A 15,427-nucleotide genomic window follows, 5' to 3' on the forward strand; every position below is an offset into this window, starting at 1 on the left:
AAATGAGAATCAGCTGCAGAGCATCGAGCAATGGAGAAGTGCTACGAGGCGATGGCCGACAGGGCTGGCGGTGGAGAAGTGTCATCGGGTGGTGACTCTTTGGAGTTGCTTGTTTTGTAGTTTTACTGATAGGGCCAACGGTGTTGGGATGACGTCCAAATGTGATGACACTCATATGTCGAAAATTGGTATGTAAACATGTTTCTCGTGAGGCTTTGTGGGGATTCTCTTCCTCCCACGATTTCTCTCCACTTAGAGCGACTGAGAGAGGCCCTTGGAGGTTGTTTGGGAAGCTCTCCCACTCCTCCTTGGGTTTTCAATCTCCATCCATGGTATTTTTCCCCTTTTGAGGTTGATGAGAGAGAGGATTTACGAATTGAAGATGTTGATGTGATGGGGAGGTGCAATTAGAGCATGGAACAACTGTCAAAAACCTTGGAAAATGGCTTACATCTTCTCTTTGGTTTCCATTTTTTTCCCTATCTCTTCTATTTGTAAACCCCTAGATTCTTCAATACATATGTTTTTCTATATTTATGCCTAATGCTTGTTGTGGCTTGCTCACCCGTGACTTGTTTGTGATTCTTGAGGTATTGGAAAATGTCTTTCGAATCTAAAATGGAAATTGAGTACCTAATGGAGCTTGTATCTAGGGATAGAACATGATTCATTAGTAATCTTAAAACTCTTAAGCTTAATGCATGCTTGCTTATTGATGATCAATGGATTGGACTTTGATGAGTTATTATAGGTTCAAAGTCATTAGGAATATGATTTTAGTACCCTTGTGAGTTGATTTGACATGAATATGGAATCTAGATGTTTGTGAATGCATGAGAATTGAGTGAATAAAATCTACTCCTAACAATTGTAAATACTCTATCTTAAAATTTTATTGCACACCAACTGTTTAATAAATATATAACAAAAATTTCTTCTTGCTTTTGTGATATTTGTTATCTACTTTAATTGTTAATGGTAAAAATTATCATGTATTGTACAAATCTTCTTGGAAAGAATGGTATTTATTATTTGTTACGTATAACCGATGTACTCATAGTTTTTTTATATATATATATATATATATATATATATATATATATATATATATATTCTTAACATTTCAAAATTATAATATTTAGAATGACATTTTTGGATAGTTGTTGAGAATTTAAAAATAGAAAGATGATCTTATAAATTTTAGCATAAATAAGACATCAACTCAGATTTCTTTTAGAATTGTTTTAGTGCAGACATTTATTAACAAATATTTTTATCTGATAATATAATTCTGAAATTTCATAATACATCCATAGATATTATTATTATTATATAAATATGTTAACTTAATACTTAATAATTTTGAAAAGGAAATAAAGATCATAATCATATTTTTTATTAAATACTTTATTATAAGTTGTTTTTTTTCTTGTTAGACATTTTTTCATCTTTACTTTTATTTTCTTATTATACCATTACTCTATTTTCTCTTCTTATTTTCACTTTAGACATAGCAACTAAATTCTATTTACCAGGTTTTTTATTTTCTAAATTATAATTGGTTAGAGTTAACTTAAGAGATGGAAACAGATCAAGACGAGAATAAGATGAGATTATTTGAATTAGACGACAATATATGAAAATAATAGAAAAGAAAAAAGTAAATTTATTTCTTATTAATTTTTTATTTTAATATTATATTTAATTATTAATATTTTAAAATATATTAAAATATTTTTTATATTATAAATTGTGTATATTAAATTATATAATATAATATAAAAGATTATATCTTTTGCACTTTCCTTTTTCATTTTTGCGTTTAAAATTAATTTTTATTTTTGTAAATCATACTTCTCCATTCTTTTATGGAAACCAATATTTATTTATTTATAGGATTGTACAAGATACTTCACCAAATAAGTTAGATTGGTTAGATGCGAGGAGGATGAGATTCTGCTTTTTAGTGTTGATGAATATGAATATACATATACCCATATAATCCAAAAGCCAAAAGAATAGTCATCATTATTCTTATTATTATTTATTTTTCTTCAAACTGTGTGCAGGAATCATCATATCATTATAATATCACTCCAGATGATGTTGAATAATGTCAAAGTAGGACCTTTTAGATACTTAATTCAATTAGGTGATATATCTTTTATTTAGTATAAATAATTTAGCTATATATATATATATATATTAAAACCAATATATTTTTAGTTTCGTATTTTATTAAAAAAAGTTTTAATTTAATTATAAATTTAAATTTTTGTATATATTGGTTATAATACTATAATTTTGAATGGTTGTAAAACCATTTATTTTCTAATATATCATAATTATGAATTTTACCTTGAGAGATAAAAGTAACAAAATATGTTCATATTTTTATAATTCTTCTGTAAATATACTAGAAGTACATGTAATCTTAAAAAATTACTATTATTCCTTTTATTTTATTCTTTATATAATATAAAACTAACATAGAATAATTTCTATAAATATATACATATATTTCAACTTATCATTATTTATGTAAAAAAGTGATATTTTAACAATTATCTATGTAAAAAATGTAATTATTTTAATTTGAATTCTTTTTTATCATCTTCACTATATTAATTAATTTTTAATGATTATTAAAATAATTAAATCTAATAAAAAATTAAATTAATTATTAAAATTCAAAATTAACAAATATTCTTACATTAACTTGTAACAAATTGCATGAGAAGATATTAAAAGTAAAAATAGGTGCATAAAAATAAAAATGTTTGATATTAGACGAAGAAAAAAAAAAAAAAAGCCCTCGTCTCGATATAAGAAGTCACGTGAGATTGATGGTGAGGCTCGCGTGCCGGCGTGCCTCTCTTTATCCAACAAAAAATGTTAAAAAAGAGAGAAAGAGAGTTAATAGAAAAATGGGACCCATGTGCCAGAAGTCTCATCTACTGTCACATATTTCAGTTCTGAGTTTTGAGACATGTGAATCAATGTTATTACTTTTATTTTCTTTTTATTATTTTTTATTCATATTCAACTCCCAGAAAACGACAAATTAGGTTCCGTGGCTTCTGTGTTCAAGGGACCCTCTATAGATTCCTACATACTCAATCAAATTCTTTCAACCAAGTTTCACAGAGATAAACACAAGACTGAGTATGAGATATTGAATAGTTTTTTTTAGATCAGATACTAAAACAAAACTCTAGTCTTATAATTCACTACAGTAATTAATCAAATGCAGAATACATGTATTATAATATCATATTTTAATTTAAAATATTAAACACAAAAATGCTTCAATACTCATGTAATAATTTTTTAAAGATATAAATACATGAATTCTAATAACTATATATTCTTTGGTTGACCAAAATAAATTAAAAGAAAAATAAGATGTGTTTCAATAAATTTTCTTTTAATAATATTTGAAAATACAAATAAAAAGTTAACAGTCAAATAGAAGTGAAATTTTAATGATATTAAATTTTATACATTATTTGGATTGAGGTGCAGAGGACAATTGTAATAAATCAGAAAAAAAAAATAGAGAGTAAAAAAGGAGGTTATTCAAATTAAAATAGAGTGAACATATTTGAAGTAAAATGTTTATAATAAGTGTAATTTATATAATTGAAGAATATATATATATATATATATATATATAATAATTTTAATTAGTTGTTTATTTTATTGTAGTAAATGAAAAGATAAATATAGATAAATATTCACATAATGCTCAATTATATCTTTATAAAATATATATGAAGATATAATTGACTATGCTTTTAATATAGTGGATTACGTAATAGTTGATAAGTCTAATTTTTAAACAATTTTTGCTATGATTATTGCAAAAATATACATGAGTTAATGAAAATATAACATCATATATGTAATCATCAATACAAGCAATTTACATCATCATATTTTATTTATTATACACATTTATCATGTATATGAATGTAAATGAATTCATATTTAGTTACAATGACTAAATACGACATCTTTCAAAAAATCATAAAATCAAGATAAACAAAGTCTAATCAAAAGATAACACTTAACATGTCTTGAATTCATTAGACCTTAATTGATCTATGTTCTTGATGTTAATGTGACAACAAAATATTTTCTATTAAGCTAGATGTATACTATTGTCAAGTTAGATATATACTTGTTATACCAAATTAGATATAACTCTCCTTTAGTTTCTTACCACTTGAAATCATGTCTACCTGATTATGTAACAATGAAGTCATATACTTTTGTTAAGGTGAATTTTAAGTTTATCATTGTCACCTAAGGTATGACACTACATTAGGTATCTTTACATCATTCATCACCGACCATGCAACCACCTAATCAGAGACATTCATCCAAAACAAAATCTTATATACACATGTATCAATCCATATACACATATCTAAACAATTTATCTGGAGTTCATCATTCATAAAAGACCATAAAAAAGGCATATTATATATGTATATCATATCATGCATATAAATATCAATTATATAAATATCTAGCCACAACATTATAATAAATCTTACCTTTTATACATCATATCATAAATATAAACATGCATAAACATTAAGCATGACATAATATCATCATCATTTTAATATGTTATCTCTTAAGTGATTTATTATAATAAACACAATAGCACCAATTTTTCTTGAGTGATACACTTGTCACTTAAATGAAATGCAATATGAGAGCAACTCCTAACTCTAACGACCATCTTGTCGCTTAAGTGTCTATCATATGTGCCTCAATGCTAACACTTGGGAACCACCACTTCATTAGAAGAAATCAAAGAAGTTCCAAAACATCATCTTAGGACACTTGAGCCCTAGGTCGCATGTGTCAAGTAGTGTCATCACACATTAAAAACACATGTCCATCACCTTAAGATCTAACCTAAGACAAAGTCATGTCACTTAAACATCCTGTTGAACATTTGAGCTATACATTTATAAAGGAAAGGAAATCATCTCAGGCTCTCTATTGCTTAAGTTCTAAGTTTATCTACATCACACTGCTTGAGTGACTAATACATACATAAGACAATTAGTATAATTAGTGCACATTGTTCATGTCTTAGTTTAGTGTCAATACATCATTCAAGTGATATTCAAGAGTAAACCCGATAATGAGAGCCCAACATTTTTCAAATAGTTACTATTCATATGACAACTTTTTATAGACTCAAAATCATTGATGTTATAATTAAAATCATACAAAAAATATCAATGCAAACCAACAATATCATTATAGAAATCCTATGATTTACATATCATCAAGTTTCATGAATATATAATATTCATCAAAACAATACTTAAAATTCTTAGATGTAGTGTTAACTCCCATTGTATAGGTTGAAGTGTGTTTTATAACACTCTCCAAACAATTCAAATAAGCGCCTAAAGACTCAATCCTACATTAGGAACACCTCATTTTTTTTAACCACCATATTGGAGAATAGATGAAAAAAATAATCAAAATTTCTACTTATTAAAATCAATATTTAATTGGTCCAACCTCCTCTAATCTCCACAAACTCTTAAAGACTCCAATCTTATAAATTAATTTAAAAATTTTACTTGTTAAAATAAAAATTTAATTAGTCCAACTTGGTCTAATATCCACAAGCTCTTTAAAACTCTAAGCTTATAAGAAGTTCATGGTCAAAACTTCTTTTATAATTAGAAATACAAATTTTCTTATAGTAAAAAATAATTATAATGATTTTAAAATTAACTTCTTGTGGATGCCATATCCAATTTATTTTTAAAATGCATTTATTAAATATTACTGTATCTTTTATATTTTATTATTTTCTAGTCCGTGGATACATGTTATTTTGAAAACTTGATATTTAAATGATATCAAACATCAATCTATATAAAAGTAAAAAAAATAGAATAAAATAAAGAAAGTTATTTTATATTACATTACTATAACTTTTCTTATTTCATGAAATTTGTTATAAAATTTTACAAGAATTTTTTTTTTAAGAGTTTTAATTGATATATAATTTCTTCGTGATAATAAATTTTTACAAATTTATTTTATAAGAAAATTTGTAAGTATTATTTTAAAAAAAAATTAAAATAAAATTGACAGGAAATATATATTTTTTAATGATGTTAGAACAACAAGAAGATTAAAATACACGAATTAGTAAAAAAAAATCATGCTAAGTTTTTAAAATTAGTATGTGATAGTAAATTTGAAGTATATAGATACCATGGTACACACATTTTTTACATATGAGCCAGTGAATGAAAAACTATATATTTTTTGTCTTGCTTCATTTATATGTTTGCTTCGGTTATAAGGGAAATACTAATGAGGTGGCAGAATGTGAAACAGACCTTTCAAGAATGAGTATGCATCCACACTCCCTTCTCTTCATCGGAACATATGTATTCTAAATAAATACCACTTTAAGATTTCTTCTTGTTTTTTCTAAATTCTCAAAAAATAGGTAATGTTTGATTTTAACAACTAATGTATGAAAAATATTCATTGTAAAATATTGCACGATATATTATGTGAAATGGAATACATCATTATACTATATAAGTCATTTATCAGTTTATCATTTAGTTTTCGTGTAACTCGTATAGATCTCTAGTGTTACTACTTTTAGGTTCGAAATGTTGAACCTTTAATATGATTGAAGTGTGTTGAAACTAGGGATGGCAACGGGGCGGGGCGGGTACGGGTATCATGATTCCATCCCCATCCCCATAATAAAAATTCATCCCCATCCCCATCCCCAAACCCAACGGGTATACAACTTTTGACCCATCCCCATCCCCACCGGGTAACGGGTATTTTCTTATACCCATACCCATACCCATTTTTTTATTGTTTCATATATCAATTAAATATTTTTTATAAAAAAAATTTAAAAATCACACCAACGGAATCATGATACTATCAAAATATTCAATATTAAAATAACATACTCTTTTTGATTTTCATGATGTCAAATATTAAGAAAAATATTATAATAGTATAAATCTCAAATTAAAGTATCAAATAACAACTAAATAAAATTCAAATAATTATATAAAAGCTAAAAAATTACACATTACTAAAATTTTATAATAACCAAAATATTTATTAATTTTACAAATGATCAGTGGTTTCATTTGCATTCGATCCACCTACACATAGAAAAAAAATGAAAAATTAGATATGATATAATAATTGAAATTGAAAATTTTAATTACTAGAATATAATGTACCTTCTTCATCAGATTCATTTTCACTCATGAGAACATCTTTTCCTTTTAATTTTTTAACACCTACAAACACCAAATGTAGAATATTAGATGAGAATTCACAAAAAATACTAACAAAAAATATTAATAAATTTGAGTAACTTACCTAGATGGTTTGAGTTCCATATCCAACTTCTTGTACACATCAAAGCCTCTATAGTAAATAATTAAACATTATCATGAAACAAAAAATAAATAATAAATAAAATTATCATAAAGGAGTAAAGATAATTAAATGTGTGACCCAAATTTGAGAATATCCATTTGAACATAACATAACGGAAAAAAAAATGTATAATTAAGATTATGATAAAAGGAAAAGTACTTTGAAGATCTGCTTAAACCTTAAAGAACAAGCCAAACAATTAAAAGAGAGTAAAAAAGTGTATAACCAAAGTAACAAAAAAAGAGCTACAAAATAAGAGTCAAACATTTTCATGAAAATAAATAAATAAATAAAGATAATCAAATGTGTAACCTAAAAATTATTTCATTAATAGAATGAAATTGAGGAACACCTATTTGAACATAACCATGTACAGAGAGTAAAAATTATGTAATAAGAAGAAGAAAAATTACCTTCAAAATTAAATCTTGAAAAACAAACCAGACAATTGAGAGAGTAAACAAAGTGTATAACAAAAAACAAAGAGAATGAGAAATATGTTATATATATATATATATATATATATATATATTTATATTATATTATATATTATATTACTATGTATATATATATTATATGTGTGGATATCTTATGTTTATATATATATATATATATATATATATATATATATATTATTTATATATATTATATTATATATTATATTATTATTATTATGTATATATATTATATGTGTGGATATCTTATGTTTATATATATATATATATATATATATATATTTATAGATATATATTTATTTTAAGTATATATTATATTATATTATATAATAATATAAATATAATAATATATATTATATTATTATGTATATATATTAATGTATATGCGTAGATATTTTATGCTTTTATATATATATATATATATATATATATATATATATTTTTTAAATTTTTATAAATTTGTCATGTTATAAATTTGTTTATAAAAGATCTCACTAGTTAAATGATTAATTTGTTTTATACGTATATATTATATATATTATATTATATTATTATATATATATATATATTATATGTATATTATATTATATTATATTATATTATATTATATTATATTTTATGTGTAAATATATTATTTATTTATATATATTTTTTAGATTATTTAATAAATTATAAATAGTTTAGTAATTTAAGCGGGGACGGGTATTTGGGCGGGTATATATATATCCCCATCCCCATCCCCATCCCCAGTTGAAAATTTCGGGTATTACCCATACCTATACCCATACCCAGTCAAAGCGGGGATTCCCCGTCAAAACGGGGACGGGTTCGGGTGATACCCACGGGCACGGGTTTATTTGCCATCTCTAGTTGAAAGCTTAAATTAATTAATGACAACTATAGTTTTTGATTAAATTAGGTTTCAACTCAAATTTTAAGAAATATTTCTATAGAAATACTGTATAACCTACAAGTATTATTGTTTTTATTGTAATTGTTTTAAAAGTTATGAAATTGGTATAATTTGAAGTTTTATCTCAGGACAAACAAATCTAACAACTAACTATAGTTAGGACGGTCTAACTTTAATTTGGATAACGTGGGTCATAAAGTTAGTATTTACTGTATTAGGGTTTTAATTTCTGATACCAGAACATTTTTAGTTAATTCTCCTTGTATGGAGTTAATCGGAAAAGGAAATTTCTATGCAACACGTTATTTCGCAAAGTATAAAAATAATTTTTTGTTAACGATCAATTTTAATAATTAAAAATTATTAATTTTGATCGATTTAAATATTAATTTATAAAATAAAATTTATAAATTGTTAAAATAATTATTATTATAAATAAAAAATTATAATTAATGATCGAATTAATTTCTAAAATTTAACTATAAAAAAGTTTGGTCATCGCATATTAGCCGTCAAGGTACTTGTTGTAATTAAACAGATGGTACAACTAAGAACTAATGTACTGTAATTTAAAATATTAATTACTGAATATACTATTAAGAAAAAGCAATTAATATTTTCTTATTCTAAGATAACAAATAAACCGAGACAGAAAAGTATTTCAACTGTGACGGAAAATCAGAGGATTTCAAAGGTCTATAATAAAAAGAACATATTAGAAAGAATGTATTAAAGATTATATGTTGGTAGTTCTCTCGTAATGTAAAACTCAATTTATATTGAATTTCGTTAATTCAACATTACATTTTAATTAACTAAATGAAATTTAAAAAATTCGTAATTAAATTTAAAAAGAAAATGACTTTATGTATTCTAATTTTGCAAATAGATATGAAACTATTATTTTGCTTTCAAAAGAATAAAATATCAGCGAAAGTACTGAAAAAATGCTTTCATTTTTGTTCAAAACAAAATAAAACCAAATGTAAAGTATACTTTCAAAATTATGCGCGAAGATAAGACATAAAAAGAAATGTTCAGTGGTACCTTTTTTACAAACTTTTTTTTGTTGAATATTATAATTTGGACATAATATCCAACAGCATTAATTATTTGAGTATAAGCGAAATCCTCCTTGCAAATCTGGAACCATGACTTTCTTTCTGAGTACAAATTTAACATTTTAATATTCATAAATATGTCAGAGAAAAATCAAATACCTACACGCACCCAACTAATTCATCTCCTGATTTTCCACAGTAATAAAAACATTTTTCTATGTGTAAAAGAAACTATTCTATATCATTTGATACATCATCACTATATATTTTTTAATGTTTAAGAATTGAAATAAATGCCAAAAAAACAAATTACTAAATATACATTTGAACCGAAGCATGCTCTTGCTTAATTTTCTAACAACTAAAAACCACAGTACATTGCATTACGGACGTGTTTTTGTTTTTCCCACCACTTTACTTTAACAATCACTTAAAACCAAATGTTGGTAATGCAATATTCTTTTTATGTACTTTAAATAATAGTATAACTAGATCTTTAATTTACGTCTAAAACGAGAGCAGTTTTGAAATAAAACGAACTGATAACATAAAAAAACCAGTTTTTTACATAAAATGTGATGTTGGATATGATAGAAAATAAAGAAAGAGATTATTAGATGAGAAGTGAAAATCCCTCGAGATGCTACATGCAAAGACCTATGTGATTAGACGTAAATCGAGATGTTAGTTCCTAAATATGCCCAGTTTACAATAAACCTTGATGTTTAGTGGTTATGTTATGGTGAGTTCCTTTCTTCAGAGGCTCAAGAAAAAGTGAATAACGAAAACTCATCATCTCATGCAGCTGCAATAGAACTGCACTGTCGGATTAAACCTCCCTATGTCAGTCTTCATTGAAGTGTGTGTTTTTTTTCTTTCTTTCTCTCTTTCTCTCTTTCTTCTCCCTCACATTCGTCCAAAACCAACTCATAAAAAATGCATAAAGCAGATGAATATAGTATGATTGTATGCCACTCTACTGTTATAGAGTCCTAGTAGTGATGATAATAAAATATAGTAAAAAGCTTATTTTTCCACTTACAAGCCAAGCCCTATGCTATGCTGCTACTACTTCTTCCCTCGAGTGGTATTTCCAAAGCAAAGCAGAAAGACAAAAACCGCAGGTTCTTTCTTTCATCTCTCTACATATCCATTATTTTATTATTTTCAGCTCTTCTTTTTCCTCTCAACTGTCTTGTCTCACTGTCTTTTTCTCAAGTGCTCTAACCCTTCCCCACTGTCTTCAAAACAAACTTTGCAGGCTTGTTGTCAGAGAACCCTCTCTCTCTTTCTCTCTTTCTCTCTTTCTCTCTCTCTCTCACACTCACAGAGAGAGAGCAGAGAGAGGTATCTGCCAAAGATATAAAGGAAGCAGGAGAGGACACTGCAAAAGCTTTTTTAAAAACTTGGTCTTTACACATCCATCACACCTAACGAAGTTAATTAGCCACACAGTGGTCACACGCTAATATTAAGCGAAACTTAATAGAGGGGGGTTCTTTCTTTATCTCTCTCTCCATGGACTTGCGTCTGAAGCAATGGAGAAACCAGCATGAGTCAGAGGAACAACATTCTACAAAGATGCCAAAACTTCTCCCTGAATCCCATCAACACCCACAAACACAATCATCTGCCTCTGCACTCCCTTTGTTTGTACCTGAACCCAACAGCAAAGTCAGCACCCTGTCAGATTCAACATTAGCAGCTACTAACAGATTTCCCAGTAAGATTTTTATTATCTCTTTTCTTCCTTTTGGCAGAAAGAAAGTTTGATTAGCTTCAGGCATTAGTTGCTGCTTACTTTTCACATTTGCTTCTTCCACTACACAACCTTTCTTTTCTCCCTTCTTTGGCTCTTACGTTTTCTCTCTTTTTTTCCCTTTCTGGGCTGGTCTCCTCTTTATTACACCTGTTCAGGGATGGGGAGCTACTTCAGCTTGTCTCAGTGGCAGGAGCTTGAGTTGCAGGCTTTGATCTTCAGGTACATGTTAGCTGGTGCTGCTGTTCCTCCTGAACTCCTTCAACCAATCAAGAAAAGCCTTCTTCATTCCCCTCACTATTTCCTCCATCACCCTCTCCAACATTACCAACCTGCTTGTAAGTTTCTCTCTCTCTTTTTATATTCTCTGCTCTCATACACCCTTCTCCAATACATTACCACGTTTTTCTCGTGCTCTGTGACCATTCACCTTCCCAAGCACCTTCTTTTAGTTTATTTTTAAACCAACTTCCCCCGAGACATTGATTTACTTGATTAAAGGAAAAAATATAGTTTACGTTTTGGACAAGACATGCTTGTTGCATCAGTCTTGGTTTCATACCCGATCTCTTGTGTGGTTTAAGGAAGATGGTTGTGTTACAGCGAGCTTGGAAACCCAGTGGGAAGTGAAGAATGATGTTAGACAACCAAAAGCTATAACTACGAACTTCTTCAAAACACATCCAAGACCTAAAATATAATGACACTGATAAGCCCAACAGTAAACTTCAAAATCTTTAAATGTATAGAATATGGATCACTTAAGACAAAGGGCAATGACATCACCTAATCTGTATAGTCATCTTACAGAGGAATAAGGTTTTTTATGTTATAAGTTGTTGCATCATCATCAGTGTTAACTATAAAAGGTGAAGGGAAGAGTTTTTTGAACATGTTTTGTTTGTTGGATCAGTGCTGCAATCTGGGTATTGGGGTAGGGGAGCGATGGATCCAGAACCAGGGCGGTGCCGGAGAACTGACGGCAAAAAGTGGCGGTGCTCGAGGGACGTGGTGGCTGGGCAAAAGTACTGCGAGCGCCACATGCATCGTGGAAGAAACCGTTCAAGAAAGCCTGTGGAACTACCCACACCAAGTAGTGCTAATTGCGGCGGTGGTGGTGGTGGTGGTGCCGGATCTCTAGGATTAGGTGCTTCATCTTCCATTTCTTCACCGCCGCTAGCTTCTGCTTCTCTGAAATCCCCTTTTGATCTTCTTCATCTTAGTGAACGGTAATCTAAATTCCTTAATGGCTTGGTATGTGTTTGTTTATGTATGTGATTTGTTAAGAAGATGGCAGCCTAAGGGTTGTGTGAAGATTTTAGTTTGGACTATTAATAATTATTATGATTTGAGTGTGTATTGTGTCTAATAAAAGGCAACTAGCGAGTGAGGTTTGTTATGGAAAAGGGTGGCTAAATGTTAGTTTGATCTGAAATATGGTGGGGCATACTTTACTTGTGTGGTTTATTTTTTTCCTTTTGTGTCAATGTGGTTTCTGAGATGAATTCATTGACGTTGAAAAAGTAAGTTTGAATTTGATGCATTCCGATTTGAACAAGTAATCTAAGGAAGGAGATATATGGTTGTGACTTATTGTACTATTGCCTAACTCGGATAGGGACCCCAGTGAGGGTATGGCCACAATGTCTCGTACTTGGGAAATAAAGCAGGTTATTTGAAGAAGATGCCAAGTGGGATCTATATACTGTTTAATGTATCTCAAATGTAAAACACATCAGGAAACAAAGGAAAAAAGGTCATAAATTTTGTTTCTATTAGTGTCTTGCAAACGGGGGTCTCTCTAAAAATCAATGATTAGGGTAATAAATAAGTAACCAACTTTTTAATGAAAATAATGAAAGAAACATGATGAAGAAGAAAACACTTGTTTTCGTTTTTGTTCCTTAACTGGTATGCATTTAATTTGGGTTTTTAAAAGAGTGAAAGGACAAAAGATGTTGTGTAAAGCATTAAGTGGATGGCAAAGACAGTACTAGTGTAGATTTGGCAAGAAGTAATCCCCAACCGTTCCTTTGTAAACTAAATTTAGTAATGTTTGTGTAGCTGTGTTGGACGACAAGAGTTTATAATTTTGTGAGGGTTTTGATAGAAAGGCTGAAGTTGATATTTTTGCTGTGTTGTTACTGGGCCACATGTAGCTCCTCTGGGACCAAGAATGAAGAGTTTGAAAACGAAGATCATGTGGGTGGGGATGGCAGAGCAGGTGGGCATATGCTGAGGCATTTTTTCGATGATTGGCCAAGATCACTGCAAGACTCTGACAATGTTGAAAACAATGCTGCCCGGATCAACTCCGCCACATGCCTCTCTATTTCCATGCCCGGAAATGCTTCCTCAGATGTCTCTTTGAAATTGTCCACGGGCTATGGGGACGACCCGGGCCCAACAGATCACAATGTCAATCTCGGCCCCGACCAACTGCAGTTGAATTGGGCCGGGGGGTGGGCCGGAGGTGGTCAAGTGGCTTCCATGGGTGGGCCACTTGCTGAGGCACTCAGATCATCTACTTCAACTTCATCTCCTACTAGCGTTTTGCATCACTTGCCTCCTCCTGGTTCTGGATCTGAGACCAGCTTTGTTAGCAACTGAAGTTTACTTTGTTGGTGGCCCAATTAGTTTTCTGCTTTTGTTTTGGGTTAAGTTTCAATTTTGGAGCGTTATTGGACAACGGTGTTGTGTGTTGGTATCGTTCCTATGGAGTGCTTTTTGTTTCTTAGTGTGAAATGAAAGGATATGGTGAGTTCTTGGATGCGTCGCCTTTCGTTGCCCATAACACTCGTTTAATCTTCACATGCCTTTATTTACCTCTAGAAAAACTACTTCAGCTCCTAAATTTCCCACTAAGTAATAAACAGAAAACAATTGAAGCTCACGGAAGCAAGAAGATTCAAATACAGTGAAAGCAATTTCTTATATTATTATTTGTTTCTTACGCTCAAAATAAAAAACAGTGAAAACAGCGTTGCTTGCTCCGATCTCCCCTAAAAACTGATTGCTCAAGTCATTCTCCTTATGGGATCTTAACAAGCTGACTCCAAAAAGAATTATATCACCGGCTGCAATTACATATTTGTCCTTTATTTAACCTTAGTTCTTTGTTTCACCTTTAATTTAATTAACTAATTATTTTGTCCGTTAGTTCCTTAAAATCAGCTATAGGAATTTAATTACATTATTCACTCTTTCATCTTAAACCATTGCAAAATGTTAAATGTAAAGATGTTTTCATCTTGTGCAATTGCAATTAATTAATCAAATAATTTTTATTTGTGTATTAATAATTAATTTGTATATTTTAGAAAAATAATGAATATTTTTAGTTATTGCACACACCTTAGCTGTATTAAATAATTTCTTACTTTATTTTAGCTATTTATTATAATTAATTTTCCAGTTTTATTTTATGCTTTAATGAACAAAACCTAATTTAGTCTAAGTTACAAGTTTTATTCAAAGTTTATCATTTAATGTTTAACCATATCTTAAGAAAATAAAAAACTTAAATCTTATTTTTAAAATATAGGACAACACAACTATAATTATTAACTTTAAATTAAAAATGTATATTAAATATATGGAAAACTCATTTAATATAAACATAAAGAAATTCATCACCAACCTCAGGAGTTCACTAAAGATAAGTGGAAATCATGAAGCTTCCGTGGAAAAAAATTAAAATCATATTACGTAGAAACTTTTATTTTAAAAAATAAAGTTATCTTACTTTATCATAATTTCTATTTAA

General features: G+C 28.7%; 1 protein-coding gene across 1 annotated transcript; it reads left to right on the forward strand.

Moving 5' to 3' along the window:
• The first annotated feature begins 11,177 nt into the window (after positions 1-11,177).
• On the forward strand, positions 11,178-14,437 carry LOC114174489 (growth-regulating factor 3). The gene is made up of 4 exons (XM_028059331.1): positions 11,178-11,625; positions 11,820-11,999; positions 12,575-12,890; positions 13,821-14,437. The coding sequence occupies exons 1-4, from the start codon at positions 11,421-11,423 to the stop codon at positions 14,269-14,271; spliced, it is 1,152 nt and encodes a 383-aa protein (XP_027915132.1). The 5' UTR covers positions 11,178-11,420; the 3' UTR covers positions 14,272-14,437.
• Positions 14,438-15,427: the final 990 nt, after the last annotated feature.

The sequence above is a fragment of the Vigna unguiculata genome, chromosome 1 (assembly GCF_004118075.2).
Source record: "Vigna unguiculata cultivar IT97K-499-35 chromosome 1, ASM411807v1, whole genome shotgun sequence".
Taxonomy (NCBI): Eukaryota; Viridiplantae; Streptophyta; class Magnoliopsida; order Fabales; family Fabaceae; genus Vigna; species Vigna unguiculata.

Bases quoted from the DNA above. Each gene is read 5' to 3' on its own strand.
- LOC114174489 (XM_028059331.1), top strand. From the start codon at position 11,421: ATGGACTTGCGTCTGAAGCAATGGAGAAACCAGCATGAGTCAGAGGAA. The intron at 11,626-11,819 runs GTAAGATTTTTA...ACACCTGTTCAG, and splicing joins AGCTACTAACAGATTTCCCA to GGATGGGGAGCTACTTCAGC. The intron at 12,891-13,820 runs GTAATCTAAATT...GGCCACATGTAG, and splicing joins CTTCTTCATCTTAGTGAACG to CTCCTCTGGGACCAAGAATG.